The sequence below is a fragment of the Notechis scutatus genome, unplaced genomic scaffold (genome assembly GCF_049901735.1).
Source record: "Notechis scutatus isolate UNSWTSFEM ecotype Mainland unplaced genomic scaffold, rNotScu1.2 NSCUSCF23, whole genome shotgun sequence".
NCBI lineage: Eukaryota > Metazoa > Chordata > Lepidosauria > Squamata > Elapidae > Notechis > Notechis scutatus.
The window spans coordinates 336,483-362,710 of NW_028263148.1; the positions used below are offsets into that span (position 1 = coordinate 336,483).

General features: G+C 44.1%; 1 protein-coding gene across 1 annotated transcript in view; it reads right to left on the minus strand.

Annotated features, from left to right (window-relative positions):
- LOC113427240 (alpha-2-macroglobulin-like) overlaps window positions 1-26,228 on the minus strand; it is an 84,378-nt gene that overhangs the window by 3,224 nt on the left and 54,926 nt on the right. The window contains exons 23-35 of the mRNA XM_026689712.2: window positions 25,036-25,119; window positions 23,924-24,100; window positions 21,583-21,667; window positions 15,653-15,809; window positions 13,875-13,949; window positions 11,723-11,888; window positions 10,059-10,288; window positions 9,672-9,884; window positions 6,477-6,604; window positions 5,738-5,828; window positions 5,127-5,195; window positions 2,660-2,762; window positions 2,385-2,426 (exon numbers count right to left, since the gene is read on the minus strand). Of these exons, the coding sequence (XP_026545497.2) occupies window positions 2,385-2,426; window positions 2,660-2,762; window positions 5,127-5,195; window positions 5,738-5,828; window positions 6,477-6,604; window positions 9,672-9,884; window positions 10,059-10,288; window positions 11,723-11,888; window positions 13,875-13,949; window positions 15,653-15,809; window positions 21,583-21,667; window positions 23,924-24,100; window positions 25,036-25,119 (1,620 nt within the window). The remainder of the gene's footprint in view (window positions 1-2,384; window positions 2,427-2,659; window positions 2,763-5,126; window positions 5,196-5,737; window positions 5,829-6,476; window positions 6,605-9,671; window positions 9,885-10,058; window positions 10,289-11,722; window positions 11,889-13,874; window positions 13,950-15,652; window positions 15,810-21,582; window positions 21,668-23,923; window positions 24,101-25,035; window positions 25,120-26,228) is intronic.

The following is a 26,228-nucleotide window of genomic DNA, read 5'->3' on the forward strand; positions in this document are numbered from 1 at the left end:
TAACCTAATCCTACGTAGCTTTTCCTCTGGTAATATCATACTACTAACCAGAGCATACAAAACATTTGCTAGACCAATACTCGAATACAGTTCATCAGTCTGGAACCCACATTACGTATCTGATATTAGCACAATTGAGAAAGTCCAGAAATATTTCACAAGAAGAGTTCTCCACTCCTCTACTCGTTGTAGAATACCTTATGCCACCAGACTTGAAATTCTAGAACTAGAAAACCTTGAATTACGCCGTCTTCGGTCTGACTTAAGCATGGTATATAAAATCATACATTGCAATGTCCTACCTGTCAGTGAATACTTCAGCTTCAACCATAACAACACAAGAGCACACAATAGATACAAACTCAAAGTAAACCGCACCAAACTTGATTGCAGGAAATACGACTTCAGCAATAGAGTGGTCAATGTCTGGAATACTCTACCCGACTCTGTAGTTTCTTCCCCAAACCCCAAAAACTTTAACCTTAGACTGTCTACTATTGACCTCACCCCTTTCCTAAGAGGTCTGTAGGGGGCGTGCATAAGCGCACCAACGTGCCTACCGTCCCTGTCCTATTGTTTCTCTTATTCTTTTATTTTTCTTATATGTACCCATTTCATGTATTCACAACTATGTATACACTTATACTTATTATCTTGTAAACAATTGGCAAATCAAATAAATAAAAATAAATAAACTAAAAGCACAGGTTATGGACAGACCGTGATGGAGAAAATCTATGTGGTTGCTAAGAGTTGATGTGGATCTAATGACACATAATAAATCAACCAATTAACCCTGTAACCAATGCTAAAAAAATCATGCAGGAAAAGATCAGGTCTAACTGATCCGACCAAATCTGTCTTGAACGTGTATCTGGGCTCCAGATTTCCAGACACAAGCAGAAGAAGCTGGTCATCTGGAAGCAGAAGCAACTGGTTAGTCCCATAAGAAGCAAAATGTTGGAATCAAGTGGGTTTTGCTTGCATCCAGCACAACTGCACAGGACAGAAGTTGCTCTCTCTTGCTCTGACAATGAGTGTTTTGCAGAATAACAAAGTTAGAAGAGACTGGGGAGCTCTTCTAATGCAAACCCCTGCTCAATAAAGAAACTCTATACCATTTCAAATAAATGGTTGTTCAATCTCTTCTTTAAAAACTTCCAGTGCTGGAGCACCCACAACTTCTGAAGGCAACCTGTTCTACTAATTAATTGTTCTCACTTGTGCTGTCCCAGCCAGTCTATGGGAATTGGATAGTTACTTAGGAATTATGAGCTGTCCCCTTAAGGGAATGCATCATGGTAAATGTAGTTAAAGGTATCCTGGGAAATGTAGTCCATATCACGTGACCACATCTGTAATCCTGATTGGTCACTAAATTGACCCTTGAGCAGTTGGGGGGAGTTTTACTCACTTTTGCCTGAACTCTCTAACTCATGGCAGCTTCTTTCTATCGCTACGAGATGGGTTAGGAGATAACCATCTTTTACAACAAGGCAGATATACAAAGGATTGGTCATTAAAGAAGAACTTCGTCACAAATGTGAGTTATGGGGATACCTCATGAACCAATAAATGTACTTTGTTATGGACGTCTTGTTGAGTTATCTATCTGCATCTGTACAGCTTATAAATCCACCTCTGTACAGGATACAGAAAACTTGTCAAGAAATTTCTCCTTAGTTCTAGGTTGGTTCTCTCCTTGATTAGTTTCCATCCATTGTTTCTTGTTCTGCCCCAAAGTGCTTTGGAGCATAGAGGGAAACCCCCACTCCATTTTTATTTTCTTTGCAGCAGCCTCTCAAATACTGGAAGACTGCTATCATGTCCCCCCTAGTCCTTCTTTTCATTAAATTAGACATACACAATTTCTGCATCCGTTCTTTGTATGTTTTAGCCTCCAGTCCCCTAATCATCTTTGTGCCTCTTCTCTGCACTCTTTCTAGAGTCTCAACATCTTTTTTACATCGTAGTGACCAAAACTGAGTGCAAAACTAGAGGTAAGAATGGTCTTACCAAGGAGTTTGGGGGAGGTGTCAACATAGCATTTTTATAGGAAAACCAGACTATTCTATGAGGTTATCCCAGCCACAAGAAAGGCTAGTTTCTATAGCGCAGGATCCCAAATGGGCTTCAGCCAGATTTTGTCCATATACAGATTGCCAAGTGGGGTTCCACACCATTATAACAAAATTCACTTTTGAAAAAAGGGCTCCACCCTTTTGAAGAGTTTGTTTGTAACTTTGCAAAAACAGGATGAAATGGAATTAGTTGGAAGTTCTTGTTAAAATAAAACAGCCCTGTGATGATCTCTAAGGAGGAGGAGAAAAGAAATGCTTGGCATTGGGAATGATGGCAAGAATCGATTGCTGTTTATACTCCACCTGTGCTGCAGGGGACGATGTACTCCGAGATGGCAAAATCATCTGAAAACACAAATAAAAGAGGAAGAACTGTCAGAGTGCCTCATCTAATTTGGACAATAGACACCAGGGTTGCTAGTCCTCATGCAGCATTAGATTGTTTTCAAGAACTGGTGTCAGAACCCTCATCACCTTTGAAGTTTGGGGTAAACTTGGAAGGAGATGGATTTTGAAAAAATAATAGAATTAACTACGCTGATCAGGCCTCTCCCCATCCATTGGGATCCTATTCTCACCAGTTTCATAATAATCGTAGACTTTCACCAAGGCAGGCTTCAGGCCCTGGACAGGCGTCTCCAGCTCAACCGTGAAGGAGTAACTCTGGCTCAGATTGCTGACCTGCAGACCGAGAGAGATTATGGGATTATTCAAGAGGTGGCCAAACTAGAGAAGTGTCTTCTCTGAAGCGTGCAACCTCATGCCTAGAGAATTAATAGGGACCTTCCACTTAGAGGGCTATTTCCCTAAGATCCCTAGTCACCTGATCTCATAAGACCAAGGTCTCAACTTGTAAAACATTCCTACATTTGTTTCCAAGTTGCCATAAGAAAGAGGGGGAGGGTGGGAAGACTGGAGAAGTATACAGCAAATGAACTTAGAAGCACATTCCAATGTTATCTTAAAAAAGATTGTAGCTAAGCTACTGAAGCTACTGAAGCTTTTTAATTGGAGAATGTGATGGATGACACCTAGCCCCTGTATGTGCTTAATTGGAGAAACTGATTTATGGCAAACCCAGTGGGGAGTGACCCAGGTGACTGTAATTACATATGCCAGAATCGGCTTCATACAATCGGCGTTATGCCAGTATGTTGCTCCTAATGAATTCTTCGAAGCTTTTTGAAGTTTGGCTCAAGGCTCTTGATTTAATTCGGGTGATCGCTGGAATCCTGACATAAGGATGTATTTTGGCCATGTCCATAGAGGAGCTCTGCAGACTCCCTCCCAAGTAGAGAAAAATCAAGGACCCCATTACAGGACACTGTCTAGGGATGTTCCTGAAGAAAAGGACCAGCCTCAGCTCTCTTCTGGGGATGTCCCTCAGAGAGGCCACACACCTCTTAGGCTGAAAGGGAAGACCTAGAGAAGGATTTCTCCACTTTATCAACTGCTCAAGTACGAGATCCTATACTGTTTCAGACAAATTGTTGTCCAATCTCTTCTTAAAAACCACCAATAATGGAGCACCCACAACTTCTGGAGGCAAGTTGTTCCACTGATTAATTCTTCTAATTGTCAGGAAGTTTCTCCTTAGTTCTAAGTTGTTCTCTCCTTGACTAGTTTCCATCCATTGCTTCTTGTCCTTGTTAGGAATGTAAGTCACCTAATAGTTGGGTTGGACAATATATAAACCAGGATAGACATTTTAATACTGTCTCTTTAAGGGAATGCTAAAATTGTAATTGGGTGTGGTTCCTCAAACGGCTATAAGATGGAGCCAGAAACCTGGGTTGTTCTGTTCTGTTGTTGCTGAGAGTGTTGCCGTTCCTGCATTTCCCTATTGACTGTTGCTGATCATAGTTATTGGATTTGATGTGAGTCTTTTACTGAACTGTTTTTGATACTGGACTTTGTTATTTGGATTATCCCTGGACTGAAAGCTGACTGCTTTAACCGTGAATGATTTGGACTGTTTTGTTGGACTTTGCTTAAATGTTTATTGGAAGTAAAAACATACATTTTTACTTTACAGTGTATCTGTGTGCTGGTTGTGTGTTATTCTTTACCACTCTCACTACGTCTCCCTGTGTGCACTCATTCTCCTAACAGGGAATTACCTGAACAGTCCTTATCTAAGCTACTTTGGAGAATAGCTTGACTCCCTCTTCTTTGTGGTAACCCCTGAGATAATGGAAGACTGCTATCATGTCACCCCTAGTCCTTCTTTTCATTAAAGTAGACATACCCAATTCCTGCCTGAAAGCCATCACTCTGCTAAACAAATAATTCCCTCAACACTGTTCAACTATTACAAAGTCTGCACTACTATTACTATTAATCTTCTCATCACTCCTTATCACCCATCCCCTCCCACTTGTGATTGTAGGACTGTAACTTTGTCGCTTGTATCCTTACGATTTATATTGATTGTTTCCTAGTATGATTTGATTGCTGATTGTACCCTATGACTATTATTAAGTGTTGTACGTTATGATTCTTGATTCTTAATGAATGTATCTTTTCTTTTATGTATACTGAGAGTATTTACACCAGGACAAATTCCTTGTATGTCCAATCACACTTGGGCAATAAACTATTCTATTCTATTCTATTCTATTCTATTCTATTCTATTCTATTCTATTCTATTCTATTCTATTCTATTCTATTCTATTCTATTCTATTCTATTCTACTGTTTTAGCTTCCAGTCCAGTGGTGGGAATTCAAATTTTATTTACTACTAGTTCTGTGGGTGTGGCCTGGTGCGCATGGCAGGGGAAGGATACTGTAAAATCAGAGGAGGTATTTGCTGATTCTTCGAACTACTCAAAATTTCCGCTACCAGTTCTCCAGAACTGGTCAGAACCTGCTGAATGCCACCTCTGTTCCAGTCCCCTAATCATCTTTGCTGTTCTTCTCTCAAGAGTCTCATCATCTGTTTTTATATTGTGGCAACCAAAGCTAATTTTGTCACGTGAGCCCTACCTTCCTGCAGAGAGGAAGGGGTCTCCTACCCCAGCTCTCGTTCACCAGCCCCACTCACCCCTTCCAAATACAGGAGGACCTGGGTTGTTGCAATTTCAGTCCGCTGGATGAAAACATGTTTTTCCAGCTGGTGAAGAAAGGGAAAAAGCTGGTGTCATAATTCAAACTCTTTGGCTTGGAATGAAGAAAAGGAAGAGGAGACGTCATGGAGGACTATCAAACCACACCTGGCATTATCCATGTGGAGGGGGAAGGGACTTTCTCTCAAAATGGAGAACTTAAGAGCCAATCACTACACCACCATAGCTCTTAAGTTCTGGAATGCAGAATTGCAGGCTAATTCTGCCCACTGCCAGGATCAAAACCTGAACTTCAGTAAGTTCTACATTTTTACTGACACTCCAAAGATTATAGATATATTGTCATGGGCCATGCTGAATGAGGCCAATTAGTCTTCCTGCTCTGTCTGTGCAAACTGGATCAAAGTTGTTTGTGGTCGGTCTGAGTGCCAGGGTACATGAATCCCGTGTGCTGATTTAATGCTTCAAGATACAACAATGGAGACTACTTTTACTGCATATTTAAAGGGTAATTCTTAACCCTCTTAATGCCCTGTTTTGTTGCCAAGAACAAAAAATTCTTTGGAGGGGAGAAAAAAAAGGTATGTACCAATTTTACAGTTGATTTCACCGGGATGTATCCAGATAGCATCTTAATCTGGACAATTGCCATGTTGGAAAACACACGTTGGCCGGTGTAACTGGGAAACCAAGAAAAGAAAGAAGCCATGTCACATTCTTTTAAAGGAAAAGTACACACCTTAAGAGCAAGATACTGTGGGTTCATAAAGGTTTGGGTGTGTCCTCAGCTCCTCCATCCAGTGGTGGGATTGTAATTTTTTTCCCTACCGGTTCTGTGGGCGTGGCTTGGTGGGCGTGGCAGGGGAAGGATACTGTAAAATCTCCATTCCCATCCCACTCCGGGGGAAGGTTACTGCAAAATCCCCATTCCCTTCCCACCCCACTAACCTGCTTTCCAGCTCCATTCTCCTATGCAGGACAACAAAAGGAGACACAGCTGATCAGCTGGGACTCGGGAGGCAGAGAATAAATGGGGGCGGGGCCAGTCAGAGGTGGTATTTGCTGGTTCTCCAAACTACTCAAAATTTCCGCTACCGGTTCTCCAGAACGGGTCAGAACTGCTGAATACCACCTCTGCCTCCATCCCAAGCTGCCATTTAATGGAACTTCTGGTGTGCAGAACATTGATTTTTCAGAAGGTGGAGGAGCCGAGTTGTGGCCCTTGAACCCTTAGAAGTTGCCCATCCCTGACCCATACTGCCTAGATAGCCAGAAGAGGTTCTCTTTCTCCCACACAGATGCCTAAATGCTCAATGTTGACCCATTACCTGACGTTGAAAGCAATGTCAAAGGTCTGGTGGGCTTTAGGTCCAGTGCAATTTTGGGGAACCGTCTGCACAATCAACTTGAATGGTGACTCTTCCTGGGGTGGTTGGATGTTGTACCTCAAGCTGGTCTGAAAAGGAAGCAACACACTCATGTCTTATCTTTGAACGGCTCCTGTGAGTGAGATGCATGGATAAGATGTGAATGCAGAAGGGCCCCTAGAGTGGGAGAACCCATCATTTCACAGAGGCAGGGAACAGAGTCCAGAGTCAACCTACAGTAAGCACCACTGGAATTTTTTAAGCCTCTAAATTGGGTTGCCCAGAGACAGATGTTCTTTACTCTCAAGGGCACCACCGTGATACAGCTTGTGACCACAAGGGTGGTGCTCACAAGGGTGAAAACAGAGGACTTGGAGATGTTGTGTCTTCAAGGTTGTGTCTTCAAGCTCCAGTCTCCGGGTAGGATCGTGGGGAAACTGAAGGCTATCAAAGAACATTCACATCAGAACCATGGTGGCACAGTGGTTAGAATGCACTATTGCAAGCTAACTCTGCCGACTGCCAGCAGTTCGATTCTCATTGGCTCAAGGTTGACTCAGCCTTCCATCCTTCCAAGGTCAGTAAAACGAGGACCCAGATTGTTGGGGGCAAGAGGTTGACTCTGTAAACCGCTTAGAGAGGGCTGTGAAATGGTATATAAGTCTAAGGGCTATGGCTATTGCTTTATGTCCTTCCAGTCCAAAATCTTCAGTATTGATACCTTATTCAGATTATTTATACAGATAGTCCTCGATTTACAACCGCCATTGAGCCAACATTTCTGATGCTAAGCAAGACAGTTGTTAAAGTGAATTTTGCCCCATTTCATGACCTGTCTCGCCACGGTTACTAAGCGAATCCCTGCGGTTGTTAAGTTAGCAACATGGCCGGTAAATGAATCAAGTTTTCTCCATTGACTTTGCTGGTCAGAAGGTTGCAAAAGGTGACCCTGTGATTTCGGGACACCACAATGGTAATATATGTGAGCCAATTGCCAAGCATCCAATTTTTGATCATATGACCACAGGGATGCTGCAATGTGATGACCTGGGCCGTGGCCCAAGGGCAACACAGTCACATAAGTAAGAAAAGTCCCTTTAATATCTCCAACTTTGGCCCCAATGTCCAGTTACCTTCAGCTGGAGAAAAAATTCTCCCAAGAACAGTGTTTAAGTGGAGGAAATTCAATCCGAAAACAAAGTACATATAAATTGTAAATAAAAATCTACACAAACCATGCTGCAGCAATTAACTGGACAGGGCAGGATAAGGAATTGCAGACTTCAAAGGCCAACAAAACACACACAGATGGGAAGGCACCAGGAACCCAGATAAGACTTGACAATAAAAGATAACTCACAATTTGCTTCCAACAAGTTGCTGTTTGCAATCTCCCTTTTTAAATACTGTGTTCCCAGCTGCAGCTAATGAAGGGAATCAAGGCCCTTTCCTCTGCCTGGACTGAAAGCTGACTGCCATGCAACTCACGTTGCTCCCTTCTCCATTCCTCCCTGCGTGCCCTAGGATGAAGAGGGGGTGGGCCTGGGTCTTCCTCCAAATTCCCTCTGCCTTGCTCTACCTCTCTCTCCCCTACTCTGCCCAGCTGGACTTTGCCTTTCCCCAGTTTCTTCCACAGCCACCAGAGCCACATTCCCACTCCCCATCAGCCGCTCGGCCTCCCCGTTGGAATCAGATTCCGACAGGGGCATGACGTGCAATGATCACAAAGGTGAAAAGCAGTCATAAAGTACATTTTTCAGTGTCGCTGTAATTTAAATGGTCCCTAAACGAATGCTTGTAAGTCAAGGACTGTGATAGATGAACTTTATTCCTGTAAAAGATGGATGCTAAGGATGCTAAGGTAATGCCATTTTTAGCTTCTAGTGTAAGCTGGAATATTAAGCAAGACATTATGTCAGCGTTCCAGCAAACCTCCACTCCACCCAATAACTCCCGAGACAGACATCTTCTCAAAGGTTCCTTTTTATTTGGATAGTAAACTGGCACAACTGGGGAATCCGAATCTGAAAGTTCCGGGCTTCCTTGCAATAAGTAAAAACTACAAATCCATCCCCTGCACCCATCATCGCATTACATAGCCCAATCACCATCTGTCCCAACTTGAGACTTCCCCTCACTTATACGCAAAATGACATGACCTTGAATTAGAAAAAGAATGTTATTATATCTAACTACATATACTCCAAGAAATTCCTACCTCCCATTTTCCCAGGCTCAAACGTGGCAGCCTGGGAGCATCTGGTCTCAATATGGCTTCCAAAGCTGACACATTATGTAAGAAATTTGCAATAACAAGTTTGTTTTGTACATTGTGGTTAGACATATTTTTGCAGGTCATTGGATAGCTTGCAGGTCATGCTGTCCAGTTGTCATGCTAAAATTAATCATGCTAGCAATAGGGGTATGCCAAAAAGATAAGAGAGTATGCCAAGAAGGATGAAGATTACTGGAAATAGGTAAACAGATGGGTAAACAGTTACGGGGATAAGAGCCTTTACCCACCCAATAGGTTAGCCAATACAAAGAGGGGGTGGTAATAGGGCTAGGCTTTTGAACATGTATAAAACTCTCAAGCTTGCCTGTGAAAAATGCCTCCTATCTCCTCCCCAAAGGAGGATTCCAGCCTTTGCAAACACTTTTTAATAAACAAGCTCTGAATTTGCTCATGAGTCTCTTGTCAATTTGATTTATATCACAAGAATCACTTATATATGTCAGGGCTCCGGCATCCACCCCCATTCAAATCATGAGTCTCTAGCCGCATCTCTCAGAGTTTAAAGATTTATTAGGAGTGAAACATGCCGGCACTACCTGGATGTAGCCAACTCTGAGTCACATCATTCATTTCACCCTTGACCCTGGTCTTCCCCCTACCCCCTCGAATGGGACACATCCATAGCCAAGAGTCATCAATCATGCTCTCCAGTAATAATCTTGCATGCCAGAAGCTTCGGTTGCCTAGAAATTATAAGTATTTAAGGAATGCACTACTTCCCCCACTCCCTTTCTGCTGACAACTCTAAAAGACCCAAGAAATATTTTTGAGTTGACAATATACCTTTTCAATCTGTCCAAGCAATCTTTACTGGTGATGGAAAGCAATTTTCTTGTTCACTCCTCACTCAAGAGACTCACCTGCAAAAAGATGCAACCAGTAATCTCAGCCGTGTAGTCCCCTGGCACTGAGGGCAGATCCTGGCACTGGAGCAGCAGAGAGTTGGTGCTGTCTACATGGAATTTTGTCAGGGAAACATCTCCAGAACTCAAGGTCACTTTGGCATCAACTCCATCCTTAGAATAAGTAATTGTCCTGTACTGACAGAGGGCCTGGAGAGCCACCACTGTATCCTGCAAGAGAACGCAAAGATAGGACATCTTTCTTGGATGAGACACCACAGTTGGAATCTTAGGAATTAAGACGCAGCACAACAGGGAAAACATCATGTCCACCAAGTTGGTACAGGGAGTACTATTAGAGTTTCTTCCAAGCATCCTCTGAGAATCTGTGGGGAGACAACGTACCTGCGTAGAAGAGAATCCTCCGTTGGGATTCTGTTGGTTGGTCAACCATTTGACAATGGCAGTTGCAATCATTAATTCTTCCTGGGATGGGGACGGTTCTTTGGCCACATAAGCAAGGAGAACGTAGGAGGTCATCTCTACCTCAGCAGAGGGTGCTTGGGGGTGATAGTATGGAAGATCGAGGGTCTTCTTTTGCTTCTCAGGTCTCTCCCAGTGGATGGAGCCATCCTCTTCAGAAAGAGAATGAAGAATTTTAGCATTGGGTGCCTCCATTCAGGCAACACCAGAGGCCTCCAACATTGGTCAAGTATCTTTGGCTTCTCAAGGACATTTTGTTCTACTTAACAGAATAACAGAGTGAAGGGACCTTGGAGGTCTTCTAGTCCGACGCCCTTCTCAAGCAGAAGCTCCTATACCATTTCAGACAAATGGCTGTCCAATCTCTTCTTAAAAGCCTCCAGTGATGGACTGCTCACCAGCTGCAATGATTGTAAATGTGAAAAATGGCTATAAGTCCCTTTCTTCACCCCCACTGTAATTTTGAATGGTCACTAAATGAATGGTTGTAAGTCAAGAACTACTTGTATGTGAAATGGACGGCTGTATAAATTGAATGTATAATTTATTATACATTATATATGAGTGGTGGCTAACCTTTTGGGGCTCCTCGGCCAAAAATTGCACGCGCGTATCAGCACCCAGAAGGCAATGTGTGCAGCCCCCCCGTGCATATGTGCGTGATCCCCCCCACTGCCCCCTTACCTGCACTGCGCATGCGTGCGCCTCCTAGCTGATTTTTAGGCCCGTTTAAGGCCTTTTTCAGCCTCCCAGAGGCTCGAGGAAAGCCTCTGCAGCCTTTGAAGACTGAAAAATGGGCCCATTTCATCACTTCCTTTTATTTCCGGAAGTGATGAAACAGGCTTGTTTTTTGGCCTCCAAAGGCTGCAGAGGTTTCCCTTGAGCCTCTGAGAGACCGAAAAAGGCCTCAAATAGGCCAAAAAATCAGCTAGGAGGTGCTTGCATGAGCAATGCATGTAAGTTTGGCTGGGGCTTGCATGCCCATGCAAATGGCTGTGCATGCCACCTGTGGCATGCATTCCATAGGTGTGCCATCACGGTTATATATGAATGTATAATATTATAAATTGAATGTATAAATTGAAAGAGGAATGCGGTGGCTCAGTGGCTAAGACGCTGAGCTTGTCGATCAGAAAGGTCGGCAGTTCAGCAGTTCGAAACCCTAGTGCCACGTAACGGAGTGAGCTCCCGTTACTTGTCCCAGCTTCTGCCAACCTAGCAGTTCGAAAGCATGTAAAAATGCAAGTAGAAAAATAGGGACCCCTTTGGTGGGAAGGGAACAGTGTTCCGTGCACCTTCAACATTTAGTCATGCTGGTAGCATGAGCACAGAGACATCTTTGGACAGTGCTGGCTTTTCGGCTTTGTAACAGAGATGAGCACCACCAGCTAGAAACGGAAATGACTAGCATGTATGTGCGAGAGGAACCTTTATCTTTACCTTATCAATTGAATAAATAAGCAGCACAGCATCAAAAGAAGCCAAACTCCACAAACATCCAACAGAGACTGCAAGAGGGCTGACAAAGTTCCATCAAGGATTCTGCACATCACACATGCAACTAGCATCAAGCACCTGCTTCTTACCTTCCTTCACGGCTAGTTTTTGAAGGGCATCCAACATTTCTTGCCTCTTCTCCTCATTCCCTGCCAGAGTAAAGGCGTACGCCATCAGAGCCCGGGTGTAAACATGGATCTCTTCTGCCTGGGCCTCCGTCTCCAAGAAGTACAAGGCATTTCGTACCAAAATGTGCTGCCATGGGGGAGAAACAGGAGGCAAGCAATTTATGAAAATTAGATGGGTTCACAAAAATTGGTTTGTATTGGATCCAGATCTTTCTCACTCCCTGACTGTACTTCAATCAGAATAGAGCTTGAGGGGACCTTGGAGGTCTTTTGCTTGAGTAGGAAACTCTATGCGCGTGTTGGTGAACATATGGCACGCATGCCAGAAGTGGCATGCTGAGCCACTTCTGCCGGCATGCGAGAAATCGCCTGGAAGAGCCCCACTGCGCATGTGCATGTGCCACCGCTGCCCAACAGCTGATTGTTGGGTATCTGGTGTGCATGCGCCGGGGGGGCAGGGGATGCACAGGAGACACACACGCATGTGCAGAGATGGGGTGGGATTCTGCCAGTTCAGGCAAACCCCTAGCTCTGAAGATCAACTGGAAACAAACCAGAGATGGTATTCAGCAGGTCCTGACCAGTTCTGGAGAACCAGTAGCGGAAATTTTGTGTAGTTCAGAGAACCGGCAAATTCCACCTCTGACTGACCCTGCCCCCATCTATTCTCTGGCTCGTGAGTCCCAGCTGATCGGCTGGGTCTTCTTTGGTTGCCCTGCACAGGAGAATGGAGCTGGAAAGCAGGTTAGTGGGGTGGGGAGGGACTGGGGATTTTGCAGTATCCTTCCCCTGCCATGCCCACCAAGCCACGCCCACAGAACCGGTAGGAAAAAAAAAACCTGAATCCCACCACTGGAACAAACCAGTTCCATGATGTGGGCCCGCCCGACTGCCCCTGCACTGTACTGACCTTTATCATCCCAGCTGATCAGCGCGGAAGTATGGATTGCCGCTCCTCAGCTGTGTTACTCCCCCAAAATAACATAGCAGGGAAGGATTTTTGTATTGCTGTTTATGTGCGTGCATGAGCAAAGCATGCAGTCACTGAACTGGTTGTTATATAGGCAGCATCCCACCCCTGGCCAGCTCTAAGCACCCCACAGGCCAGATCGGGGGCCCGGGCCTTGAGTTTGACACCCCTGCACTAGAATATAAATGGACAGCAAATTGCACTCCATACTAACAACTGATGATGTTACATAGTTTGGGTAATGAAACATCTGCAAGAAAACAAGCAAGCTCAGAGAGCACCAAGGACCTCCTCACATCTTACTTCTGTTCTGTTCATACGCTTTTCAAGTCTTCCTTTTTATTGTTGGAAGTGTTGTGGTTTGCCGGCAGCCGGTGCAGATGGCAGAGGTATTGGACAGTGAGGACGAAAGGGAACCAGTCGGGGAGGACTTGGATGATGGTCCTGCATCCGATGCAGGGATGGGGCCAGGACCATCTCTGAGAGTGGGCTGCTGCCTTCGGAGCCTTAGGAGTCTGGCAGTAGCGAAGCAGAGGAACAAGGGGAGCCTGTTCTCAGTGCGCATGTGCACAGAGCTGCTAGAAGGCGAGAGCAGCTGAAGCAAAAGGGCGACTCAGGAGTAAGGCTGGGAGGTGATTGCCTCTCCCATCAGGGATAAAAGTCAGTCCTCAGTGATGAAGAGCTTTGCAGGAAGCAAAGCAGTTCATTAATCTCCGAGTCCTTTGTGAATCTCTGTACTCTGGTCGGTTTTTTCTGGGTTTTTGGGTTGGTTTATGTTAGCCTTAATTAGACTTCTGTTTCTTGGCAGCATTCTGCAGCACTGAAAAGCGTGCTCTTATCTGGAGGAACTGTGTCTAATTAGTTTTGGCTAGGAATGCAATTAATTCCCAGCGTCACATTAAAAAAGATTTTATTTTTAAATTCAGTTTGTGTTTTATTAAGTTTGACGAAGGCTGGGTCAGAACAGGAAGCTGCCTAGAGACATGGTAAATAAATTTAAATTTAAATTATAACAACAACAACAACAACAACAACAACAACAACAATAATAATAATAATAATAATAATAATAATAATAATAATAATCTTGGCCACAAGAGACTAGTGGTTTGCCTGGAACTAACTTAGGGGATGTTTACTTACCGTGAGCGGCAGAGGCATTTCCAGCAAAGCTATGGTGATATAGGCCGTAAGAGAAATCCTGTCATCAACTCCACCCTGGAAGAAGGGAGACAGGCAGATATCAACCTTTCTGCCATCTTTCTAGTCTTCTTTCCAAGATCAGTATCCCATCACACTCACAGTAAAACAGGATGTGTTCCCCCCCTCCCCAGCCTATGCATAATGTGGATGCTTCATCCAAGAGCAGATATGTCAACATTTCCAACTTCCATCTTCACTGAGCCATGGTAGCGCAGTGGTTAGAATGTGGTACTGCAGGCTGATTCTACCCACTGCCAGGAGTTCGATCCTGACTGGCTCAAGGTTGACTCAGCCTTCCATCCTTCCGAGGCCAGTAAAATGGGGACAGAGATTGTTGGGGACAATATGCGGACTCTATAAAACCACTTAGAGAAGACTATAAAGCATAGTGAAGTGGTATACAAGTGTCCTTTATCCTTTGCTGAAGCTTGATCTTGTTTTAGGCAGTATAAATCTCCATTTTTGCCTTCTGGAACAGCTCCTACAACTTCCCCAATTACACATAATCAAAACCTTGGTGCTTAAAGAAGAGGCAATATAGCTAAGTGACTTTTGCTAAGCCATAATGGGGCAGCAAAGGGGTGGAGAATTCCATGCCATCTACTGCCACCTAGTGGCCATTGGGAATTTGTCAGCCCACATATGGCAGCCTCACAGTCTGGGGTAGGAAAGGACCAGCCCACTCATTGCATTAAAAAAAAAACTCAGAAAAAAGAAAATCCTGCTCTATGCAAATGTTGTGTTTTGCACAATCATACAATCCGGGGTCTCCAAACGTGGCAACTTTAAGACTTGGGGACTTCAACTCCCAGAATTCCCTAGTCAATATGGCTGGTTGGGCAATTCTGGGAGTTGAAGTCCAGAAGTCTTAAAGTTGCCATGTTTGGAGACCCCTGCTATATAGATCGTTAGACTATGCAATATTTTTCCCCATTATGAGAATGTTATCATTTCTAGGTCTTGATTGGCAACCCCAATCTCATCAATAGTTTTTCGAGAAAACTGGAAAATTTTATTTTTTTAATTCTTTTTCCACTCCAGGAGAAGGTGAGATAGCAATTATCAAAAGGTAATCAGGGCTACATGGATCAGCATGACAGAAAACTGAACAGAATGGAAACAAATTTGGGAAAAGAAGGAAGGAAGGAAAGGAGGGAGGGAGGGAGGGAGGGAGGGAGGGAGGGAGGAAGGAAGGAAGGAAGGAAGGAAGGAAGGAAGGAAGGAAGGAAGGAAGGAAGGAAGGAAGGAAGGAAGGAAGAAAAAAAGGGGAGGAGGGAGGCATTCCCATGAGTTGGACAGCCATATATGTTTCTTTAAAAAATAAAATAGTAAAGTAAAATTAAATTGAAATAAAACCAAACCAAACCAAAGGAAAAAAAATCAGATCTATCCATTACCAAAATAAGAAATGGATGGAAACCAGGTCTTCCATCCCAACTGCAAATCCCAGTTCACACCTCATTTGCACAACTCTGACTCATAAATTTGAACATTGATTTCACTAGAGGTAAGGCTTGGGTTTGATGCATTGTAATCTCTAGAATTCTTCCACAATGGCCTTCCTTACCTTTTCTACAAGAAAAGCACTTGTTAAAAGTTCCCAGATTATTGTTTGTTCATTTAAGAGTGTCTGGTCTGAAAGAAGTTTGACACTGACCTTACTTCCACCAAAACCATATTCAAAGCTATCATCTAACAAATATTCTACCCCTCTGTACCTTCAGTGCGTTGTTCAGCAGAGACCCTGTTTTTTGGAAGGAACCATCTTCCAGCTGCCTGAGAGTCAGAAAAATCTGAGCATCAAAGATGTGTTTTTGGTCCAGGAAGATGAAGGCCGCCGCCTGAGTGAAACTCTTCAGCACAAAAGCGGTCAACCTACAAGATAACCCAAAATATAGGAGAGATTTCATTTTTCCTTGTATCAGGTTTTTCTAGTGTGACATCTTCTTCAGGATGGGGCCTTCTTGGTGCACAGAGAATTGTTTCCTGCACACAGAATAAGGAAAACGATTCCTGGGGGACCATCTTGGAAGATCTGACCACTTACTGAACCAACTGAATTTCCAAGACAGATCTTTTTCATGAGCCTTAGCAATGGCCTCTCTTGCCTCAAATTACTTGTGATGACCCAGGGCATGGCACAAAAGCAACAAAGTCACCAAAATAGGTAAAGTCCCTTTAATACCTCCAACTTGACCCCCAATGTCCAGTTATCATCAGCTGGAGAAAAAAAAACTCTCCCAAGAACAGTTTTTAAAGGGAAAAAATTCAGTCTGAACCCAAAGTACATATAAATTATAAATAAAAACCAACACAAACCACGCTGCACCAATTAACGAGACAGGGCAGGATAAGGAATTGCAGACTTCAAAAGATAATGAAACACACACAGTTGGGAGGACGCCAGAATTCAGATAAGACTTGACAAAGATAATTCACGCTTTGCTTCCAGCAAGGTGCTGTTTGCAAATGCCCTTTTTAAATCCGGTTTTCCCAGCTGCAGCTAATGAAGGGAATCAGGGCCCTTTTCTCCCCCATAGTCCACATAATTCACATTGCTCCCTTATCCATTCCTCCCTGCATGACCTAGGATGAAGAGGGGGTGGGCCCGGGTCTTCCTCTGAATATCCAGCCAGACTGTGCCCTTCCCCAGTTTTCTCCACAGACACGGGAACCACACTCCCACTCCCTGTCATCTATTCCACCTCTCCCTCAGAATCAGATTCCAACAGGGGCATGACATTACTGAGGGCAGGACAAGAAGCAATGGGTGGAAACTAATCAAGGACAGAAGCAATCTAGAACTAAGGAGAAATTTCCTGATGGTTAGAACAATTAATCAGTGGAACAACTTGTCTCCAGAAGTTGTGGATGCTCCAACACCGGAAGTTTTTGAAATGGATAACCATTTGTCTGAAGTGGTGTAGGGTTTCCTGCCTAAGCAGAGGGTTGGACTAGAAGACCTCCAAGGTCCTTTCCAACTCTGTTATTCTATTCTATTTTACTGTAAGGGGGTGAGATCAATGATCCTTCAATCCTTTGGGGTGGGAGGTTTCCTTGGACTGGTACCCTGACTGACACACCTTAAAACAATTATAATCAAGGTTTAAAAAATGCATATACCTGTTCCCACCTGAAAATCCTTCTCGGTCACACAGAAGGGTAATATGGCTTCAACTCATTTTGAAAAGTCATCTCCCTCTCCACACACAAATATTAATGGGATCTTTGAGCAGTAAGCAAATACACACCCCTGCACTGTTGATTAGCAGAATCCTTTTTTATTTGTGCGTATAGATAGTCCTCAATTCACAACAGTTCATTTACAACACAGGAGCAGGGGTGGGATTCTACCAGTTCGCACCTGTTCGCTAGAACCGGTTGTTAACATTCTAAGCAGTTCAGAGAACCGGTTGTTAGAAGAAATTACTGGCCTAATCCTGTAAGGAAGGCAGGAAGGAAACATTCTGGTGTTGCTTACAGAAACTGCCACTCCGTTAACCCTTATTACGTTCTTGGCAGGACTAGACTTCCTGTCTCAGGAATGTCTCTGGAGTTATTTTTCCCTCCTTTGCTGGCACTTTGCTTGTGTGGAGTGACCATTCAAAGTTACAATGGCAAAAAAAGTCACTGAAAAAAGTGACATGACCATTTTTCACACTTATGATTGTTGCAGCATCCCCACAGTCATGAGAGGCCAGGTGAGGAGATGCGTGCCTCGATGTGAGTGATATTGAGTTGGCCACACCCAGCCAATAACATGACCACCAAGCCATGCCCACCAACTTATCCACGCCCACAGAACCGGTTGTTAAAAAATTTGAATCCCACCCCTGGACAGCAGGTTGTAAAACTTGCCTCATGGTGTAACTGGAATAATCTGGAACTGAACACACTCAAAACTGTAAAAATGGTAGTAGACTTTAGAAGAAAACCTCCCATACTACCACCTCTTACAATACTAGACAACTCAGTATCAGCAGTAGAGACCTTCAAATTTCTAGGTTTCATTATAAAATGGATACCTAACATCAAAAATGTCATCAAAAAAGCACAACAAAGAATGTTCTTCCTGCACCAACTCAGAAAGCTCAAACTGCCCAAGGAGCTGCTGATCCAGTCCTACAGAGGAATCACTGAGTCTATCATCTGCACCTCTATAACTGTCTGGTTTGGTTCTGCAACCCAAGACTTCAGAGGATAATTAGGACTGCAGAAAAAAACAATTACTACCAATCTGCCTTCAATCAAGGATCTGTATACTGCACTAGTCAAAAAGAGGGCTGTGAAAATATTTACAGACCCCTCACATCCTGGACATAAACTGTTTCAACTCCTTCCCTCAAAACAATGCTATAGAGCACTGTACACCAGAACAACTAGACACAAGGATGGTTTTTCCCCAATGCCATCACTCTGCTAAACAAATAATTCCCTCAATACTGTCCAACTATTTACAAAGTCTGCGCTGCTATTACTATTAATCTCATCACTCCTTATCACCCACCCCTCCCATTTGTGACTGTATGACTGTAATTTTGTCGCTTGTATCCTTACGATTTATATTGACTGTTTCCTAGTATGATTTGATTGCTTATTGTACCCTCTGACTATTATTATTGTACCTTATGATTGACTCTTGACGAATGTATCTTTTCTTTTGTGTACACTGAGAGCATTTGCACCAAGACAAATTCCTTGTGTGTCCAATCACACTTGGCCAATAAAGAATTCTATTCTATTCTATTCTATTCTATTCTATTCTATTCTATTCTATTCTATTCTATTCTATTCTATTCTATTCTATTCTATTCTACTCTAGTCTACTGTACTCTACTGTACTCTACTCTACTCTATTTAATGACTGTTCAAAGTTACAATGGAGCTGAAAAAAGGGACTTATGACCATTTTTCACACTTACAACATTGCAGCATCCCTGTAGGCACGAGATCGAAATTCAAATGCTTGACAACTGCTTCACAATTTATGATGGTTGCAGTCTCCTGGGGTCATGTGATCCCCTTTTGTGATCACCTCACCAGCAAACTCCACGAGGAAACCAGATTTCACTGAACAACCGTGTTATTAAATTAACAACTGCAGTGATTCCCTTAACAACTGTGACATGGAAAGGTCACAAGATGGGGCAAAATTCACTTAACAAAAGTGTCACTTAGCAACAGAAATGTTGGGCTCAACTGTGGTTGTAAGTCGAGGACTTACAGGTTAGCTCAGAGGTCAGACTTATATGGACTGTAAGGTTCGCCGTATTTTTTTTGAACATACATTTTATGTTTGAAAAGTTTTCTTTGTGTGCCTTGGCGGGGAGGGATAGGACACTCCCCACCTCTTCAGCCCCAAATAGCACTGTCAGCATCTTACCCATTCACAGAGTTATTACCCCTCCTATTTGGAATGTTTCATTTCCTCTAAATAAAAATTAAAATTAAAAACTCCTTGAGCTCCATTCAGCTCCTGGTAACTTCCCTCAGGTGTCCCATGTAACTATCTTGGGAACAAAGCAGATGCTCTTCACTTAGTGACCACTGACCACTGGGATTAGGGGACTGGAGACTAAGGGATATGAAGAACGGATACAGGAACTGGGCCTGGCTAGTCTAGGGAAGAGAAGGACCAGGGGAGACATTATAGCAGTCTTCCAATATTTGAGGGGCTGCCACAGAGAGGAAGGATTCAAGATATTTTCTAAAGCCCCCGAAGGCCAGACAAGGAATAATGGATGGAAACTGAACAAGGAGACATTCGACCTGGAAATAAGGAGAACCTTTCTGACAGTGAGAACAATCAACCAATGGAACAGCTTTGCCCTTGGAAGTTGTGGGAGCACCATCACTTGAGACTTTCAAGAAGAGATTGGACTGCCATTTGTCAGAAATGGGGTAGGATCTCCCATTTGGGTGGAGGGTTGGACTAGATGATCTATAAGATCCCTTCCCTCTCTGATTATCTGTTATCTGTTTAACTTTTTGAAGTTACTACAGCGCCGAACAAGATTTATGACTTCAAAGTTGCGGTCACCACAGCATTCCTGTGGTCATGTGATTGCCATCTGCAATCTTCATTTCTGGCTTCTGACAAGCAAAGTCAATGGGTGTTCTGACCCAGGCTTTGTAAACTGTAATTATGCACACACTTAATTTAAAAACAAGACCTATTTTATTGCAACACTGGGAATTGTTTTCATTCCCAGCCAGAATTAATCTCAAACAGTCCCCCAAGATAAGCATACACCTTTCAGTTTTGTGAAGTGCTGCCAAAAACAGAAGTATCAAATGAACTAGAAAAGAAACCAACCAAAGTACAAGAAAAACCCCAACCAAAGTACACAGAGCTTCAATGATGATTCTGAACCGATTGAACTACTTTGCTTCCTGCAAAGGTTTTGTCATCTTGGCCTGACTTTTATCCCTCATGGGAGGGGTAATAACCTCCCAGCCTTACTCCTGAAACACCCCTTTTGTTTCAGCTGCTTGCCTTCTAGCAGCTCTGTGCACACGCGCACTGGGAACAAGCCAGGGGTGGGATTCAAATTCTTAACAACCGGTTCTATGGGTGTGGCTTAGGTGGTGGGCATGGCTTGGTGGTCATGTGACTGGGTGGACATGGCTTGGTGGTCATGTTATTGGCTGGGTGTGGCCAACTCAATATCACTCACATCGAGGCACGCATCTCCTCGCCTAGCCTCTCATGACTGTGGGATGCTGCAACAGTCGTAAGTGTGAAAAAAATGGTCATAAGTCACTTTTTTCAGTGCCATTGTAACTTTGAATGGTCACTCCACACAAGCAAAGTTCCAGCAAAGGAGGAAAAAAAACTCCAGAGACGTTCCTGAGACAGGAAGTCTAGTCCTGCCAAGAATGTAACAAGGGTTAATGGAGAGGCAGTTTCTGTAAGCAACACCAGAAAGTTTCCTTCCTGCCTTCCTTACAGGATTAGACCAGTAATTTCTTCTAACAACTAGTTCTCTGAACTGTTTAGAATGTTAACAACCGGTTCTAGCGAATAGGTGTGAACTGGTAGAATCCCACCCCTGGAACAGGCTCCCTGGGGTCCTCTGCTTCGCTGCTGCCAGACTCTGAAAGCTCCAAAGGCAGCACCCCACACTCAAATGGTCCTGGCCCCATCCCTGCATCGGATGCAGGACCCTCATATGAGTCCTCTCTAAACTCCCTGACTGGTCCCCATTCTTCCCCACTGTCTGATTTCACTGCCGTCTGCACCAGCTGATGGTGAACCATAACAATGGGGAACCTGGTGGGAAATCACAAATCACAATCATGTGATTGTGCACTTAATCTCAGTGTTTTATCTGTTTAACAACCGCAAGAGTCAACCAAGTCCACAAGGTCATGTGATGATTATTTTTTGCTTAATTACCACATTAGTGGATGATGGAGTTGCTGGTCCCAATTACATTTACTCGGATTACTTGTATGGAGGCTTATTTGACCATTACCTTATTTCACAATGCGTTTTTCTAACTTCCTACTTTAGCTCTCAGCCTTCTGATTTTGTGGTGGTCGCCTATTCCAAGTGCTACCAAGGTTCAACACATTGCTGTTAGTGGGAAGGAGAGAGGAACAGCTATGCTGAGCATTATTTTTCCACAGAACAAAGAAATCTCACCAGGTATTTCCTATCGTTGAACCCCTTTCTCCAAAGGTGCTGTAGGAACCATCATTATGCTTGTAGTTTAGTTGCCTCTGATAGCCTGAAGCAGAAAATGAACATGAGTGGTTGGGAGAGTGGCATGCAGAAAACCCCTTTCAAATCCAATTCAATGAGTCTGCTCAACTTTCTCTGTCCATTTGATTCCAAAATGGAATTAAACCAGATAGATGTCAACTCGTAAAGCATTCCTATGCCTGTTTCCAAGTTGCTATAAGAAGGAGAGTAGTGGGGAAATCCTGAAGGAGCAGTATGGCAAATAAAAACCAGAAACACATTCCACGCTTAAAAAATTGTAGCCTAGGCTACTGGATCTTCTGCCTGTGAAAATCCTTGAAATCAGCCCATGAACATGTTGGAGAATCTGATTTATGACACACCCAGGGGGGTGGGGAGAAACAGGGTCATAAGTGACAATAAATTACATGTGTCAGAGTTGGCTTCATATGGGTTAGTGCCAAACATGTTGCTCCTAATAAATCTTCCGGGTTCTTTTGAAGCTTGGCTCAAGGGTCATGATTTAATTAGGGCAATCTTCAGAACCCTGACATTAGGGCTGACTGATGGACAGAGCCCCGTAAAATACAAGTTGAGTGTTAGCTGTTGTGCTTGGCTACAGCTTCTTTTCCCAACAAACAGCACTTTCCTATGAGATTGTACAACTTTCAGAGGATCTGAGGGATGCTTTCCTTTCCAACTGGCTCCATTTTCCCTTATATTTCCAATTTCTCCCTGGCATTTCTCAGCTACTCCAGGATGATACAAAGGAAAAGTATTTGATTGCTCCTTTCTGCAGCGTTCCTGCTCTCTTCTTTCCAACAGTGGAAGGATTCCACGACTGACTCAGCCAATCAAATCTGACCTAATGTACAACCTCCTTAATCAATAAAGATAAAGGTTCCCCTGCCCAGCCATGTCTGACTGTAGGGGGTGGTGCTGATCTCTCTTTCCTAGCCAAAAGATCCAGCTGTCAAACTCAAAGCATGTGGTGGTGCAATGGTTAGAATGCAGTATTGTAGGCTATTTCTGCTGATTACTGGCTTCCAGCAGTTTGGCAGTTCAATTCTCATCAGGCTCAAGATTGACTCAGCCTTCTATCTTTCCAAGGTGGGTAAAATGAGGACCCAGATTGTTGGGGGCAATAGGATGACTCTGTAGACTGCTTAGAGAGGGCTGCAAAGCACTGTGAAGCAATATATAAGTCTAAGTGCTATTGCTATTGTTATTATGCTGTTGCAACCATTATCGCTTCTCGGCTTGCCAACAAACAAGCAAGAAGGACAGGTGAGAAAAAATGCAGACTCCAGACTTCAAATAGGAGAGGCATGAGACTCAAGGACTCACCTGCAGGTGTTAGCCAAACGCAAAGACTCTTTCTCATTACAGTACAAAAACACTCAATTAGACAATGTGACCTGCACAAATATGGGGGAGGGGGAATTTCATATTGAACTATGTGGGTTTGTGCAGGAACTAGATAGAGCTGGTTTTGCCTTCAATGGTGCCAAAATGGTGTACTCAATAAAGTTTTGCACGGAGACATTGGCAGGTCTGAAGTGTGCTTACTTTGGTTGGGATCGTCAGTTGGGATTTTAAACCCTCGTTGTCTGAAGATACTTCCATGGTCATGTGATCAGCATGGCTATATGCTGAGGCGCACCAAATGCTGTTACCTTCCCACTGAAGTGCTGCCTATTTATCTACTCACATTTGCATGCTTTCAAATTGATAAGTCAGCAGGATCTGGAGCAGGAATGGGAGCTCATCCCACCACATGGTACTTGGGTCTCAAACTACCAGTCTTCCAATCCCAGAGGCTTAATCAGGGATGGGGTGCAAATATTTTTACTACCGGTTCTGTGGGCATAGCTAGGTGGGAGTGGCTAGGTGGGCATGGCCATGTGGCTGGGTGGGCGTGGCTTCTTTTTTGCAGCAACCCCGCCCCCTGCACTCTGTTTTTTTTTTGCCTCCTGGGCCTTAGGGAAGCCTCCTGGGTGAAGCAGTGAGGGGGATCCCGGCACAGCCGATCGTCGACACAGCTGATCATAGGGAGAGAAACTGGTAGCTGGTTTTTTTTACTACCGGTTCAGTCGAGCAGTAGCATTTTTTACTACCAGTTCGTGTGAACCGGGCCGAACCAGTAGAATACCACCACTGGGCTTAACTACAAGGCCACTGCGCCTCTTCCTTAATCAATACCAGTGGCCAATCTGTGGATCAAGTCTTTGAAAGTTCCTAACATCACTAATAAAACAAAGAGGGGAAAATTCATGTGGGGCTGCCCTGGGATGCTTCTCACCTGCCACTAAATATCCGATGGCCTTGGATTTGATCTCCTCCGTCAGTTGTCCAGTCTTATTGAGATAGTTCAGGATGTAGATATTGGGGGCAAAGAGAGCCATATTCTGCTCCCCACAGCCATAGGGCATCTTGAGAAGCTGATGGATGTTCTGTATCGCTCCCCCTAGAATGTCTCCTGCAATAGAGAAAGAGGTGGATGGAAAATAGGGGCCATTAGAAGATTTTGGAATGGGTGTGTTGCAGATTGGGAAGCTCAAGTTCAGAACCTCTAAAGAAGAGACAGGATAATTCTGGAAGAAAATGACAGTGTAAAGCGGTAGGAGAATGGACGTTTAGGAGGATGCCTCTGTGTGTTGTCTCTGGCCATTCCCAAGGCAGAAACAGTTTAAATGACACCGCTGACATTGCTTGTGGAGAGTTGGGAAAAGACATCTAAGCCTGACCTTGTGTGAGCTTGTGTTGCTCACCTCTAAATTACCAAAATGGAGACTTCCAGGTAGAATGGTTCTAAGGGGATCAAGCCAAGAACTATCCAGTCAGCAATTTGTCCAACAGTGGCCAAAGAAGCAGAGTCTGATAACCTCTGACATTTTAATCAGCAATGTTTCCCTCTATAGAATAACAGAAGAGTTGGAAGGGACCTTGGAGGTCTCCTAGTCCAACCCCCTGCTCAAGCAGGAGACCCTATACCATTTCAGACAGGTGGCTGTCCAATCTCGTCTTAAAAATCCCCAGTGATGAAGCACCCACCATCTCTGGAGGTAAACCATCCCATTGGTAAAACTACAAAGAGGAAGGTTCCGCTTTGACTTCAGGAGAACTTCCTTGCTCTATCAGCTGCTAGCTGGTGGAAAAGGCTGCCATATGAAGTGGCAAGTTCTCCTTCAGTGGGGAAAGGTTTTCAGACGGACACTGTCAGAAATGCTGAACGGCAACCTGCACTGAGTTGCAATAAATGATCTCTAAAATCACTTTTTGATTTTATGATTTAATAAGGCAGGTGAGGAAGAAGAGGTAGAAGGACAACTTCTGGAACACAAAAAGTAGATTAGAGAAAAAAAAGAAGGGAAGGGGGTTTGAAGAGCTAGGAGGAAGGTTCCTATTACTTACCAAGCACACAAAAAGTCGCCCTGGCAGAGCCTTCCACGACATTTTCTGGCACCTTCAAAGAAAGAGGTGCTGACTGTGCATCTCCTGGAAGAAAACAGAACTTAGATGGTGCCAGCTGCCTTACAGGGTTTTAATCTCAGTTGGAGTATCCAGAACAAAAGGAGATCAAATCCTACAATGACGTTACACTTAAGATACTCCAGGGTCTAAAAAAAAAAAAACCTCAAACCCTCTAAACCCACTAACTTAAAAGTGGATTTTCCATTACTATGTCTTTTGATTTTAATCTTAAATGTTTCCTCCTGCTGTCAAATACATCAAATTTTGGGTGTGTTCTACAAATGCTTCCCCATCCCATAGCAAATTCCTTAGAATGCAGAATAACAGAATTGGAAGGGACCGTGGAAGTCTTCCAAATCCACTGTTCCCCAACCTTTCTGGCTTTGAGGACTTGGGGGAGGGGGGAAGGAGGGAGGATGATTCCGTGTGAGCGGTGAGTGAGTGTGCACATGCACAAATCCATTTCCACAAGCAGCGGGCATCTGTGCCCACAGCTCACACAAATGGAGCTGTGCACACGCACACGTTTGGCTGCCGCTTCCGCAGCCCAATTCCAAATGGGACATGGTTGGGGACTCCTGTTCAAGTTCAACTTCCTGCTCAAGCATCATGGTCATGATGGCAAACCTATGGTATGCATGCCACAGGTGGTACGCAGAGCCATTTGTGCCGGCATGCGAGCTGCAGGCAAAGTTACCTCACTGCGCACATGCGTGCCTCACAGCTGATTTTTGGCCAGTTTGAGGCCTTTTTTGGCCTCCCAAAGGCTTAAGGAAGGCTTCTGCAGGCTTCTGCAAGCTTTGCAGGCCAAAAATTAGCCCCGTTTCATCACTTCCTGTTTTTCTGAAAATACAGGAAGTGACGAAACGGGGCTAGTTTTCGGCCTGCAAAGCTTGCAGAAGCCTTCCTCAAGCCTTTGGGAGGCTGAAAAATACCTCAAACTGGCCAAAAATCAGCTGTGAGGCACAGTGCAGGTAAGGGGGCAGCAGGGGGTGGGTGGGTGGATTGCACGTGCATGTCTAGCGGGTGTGTGTGGGACTTGCATTGCCTTCTAGGTGCTGGCATGCAAGCACCTAGAAGTGCAAGCACGCGCATGATTTTTGGTACAGGAGCCCAAAAAGGTTAGCCACCAC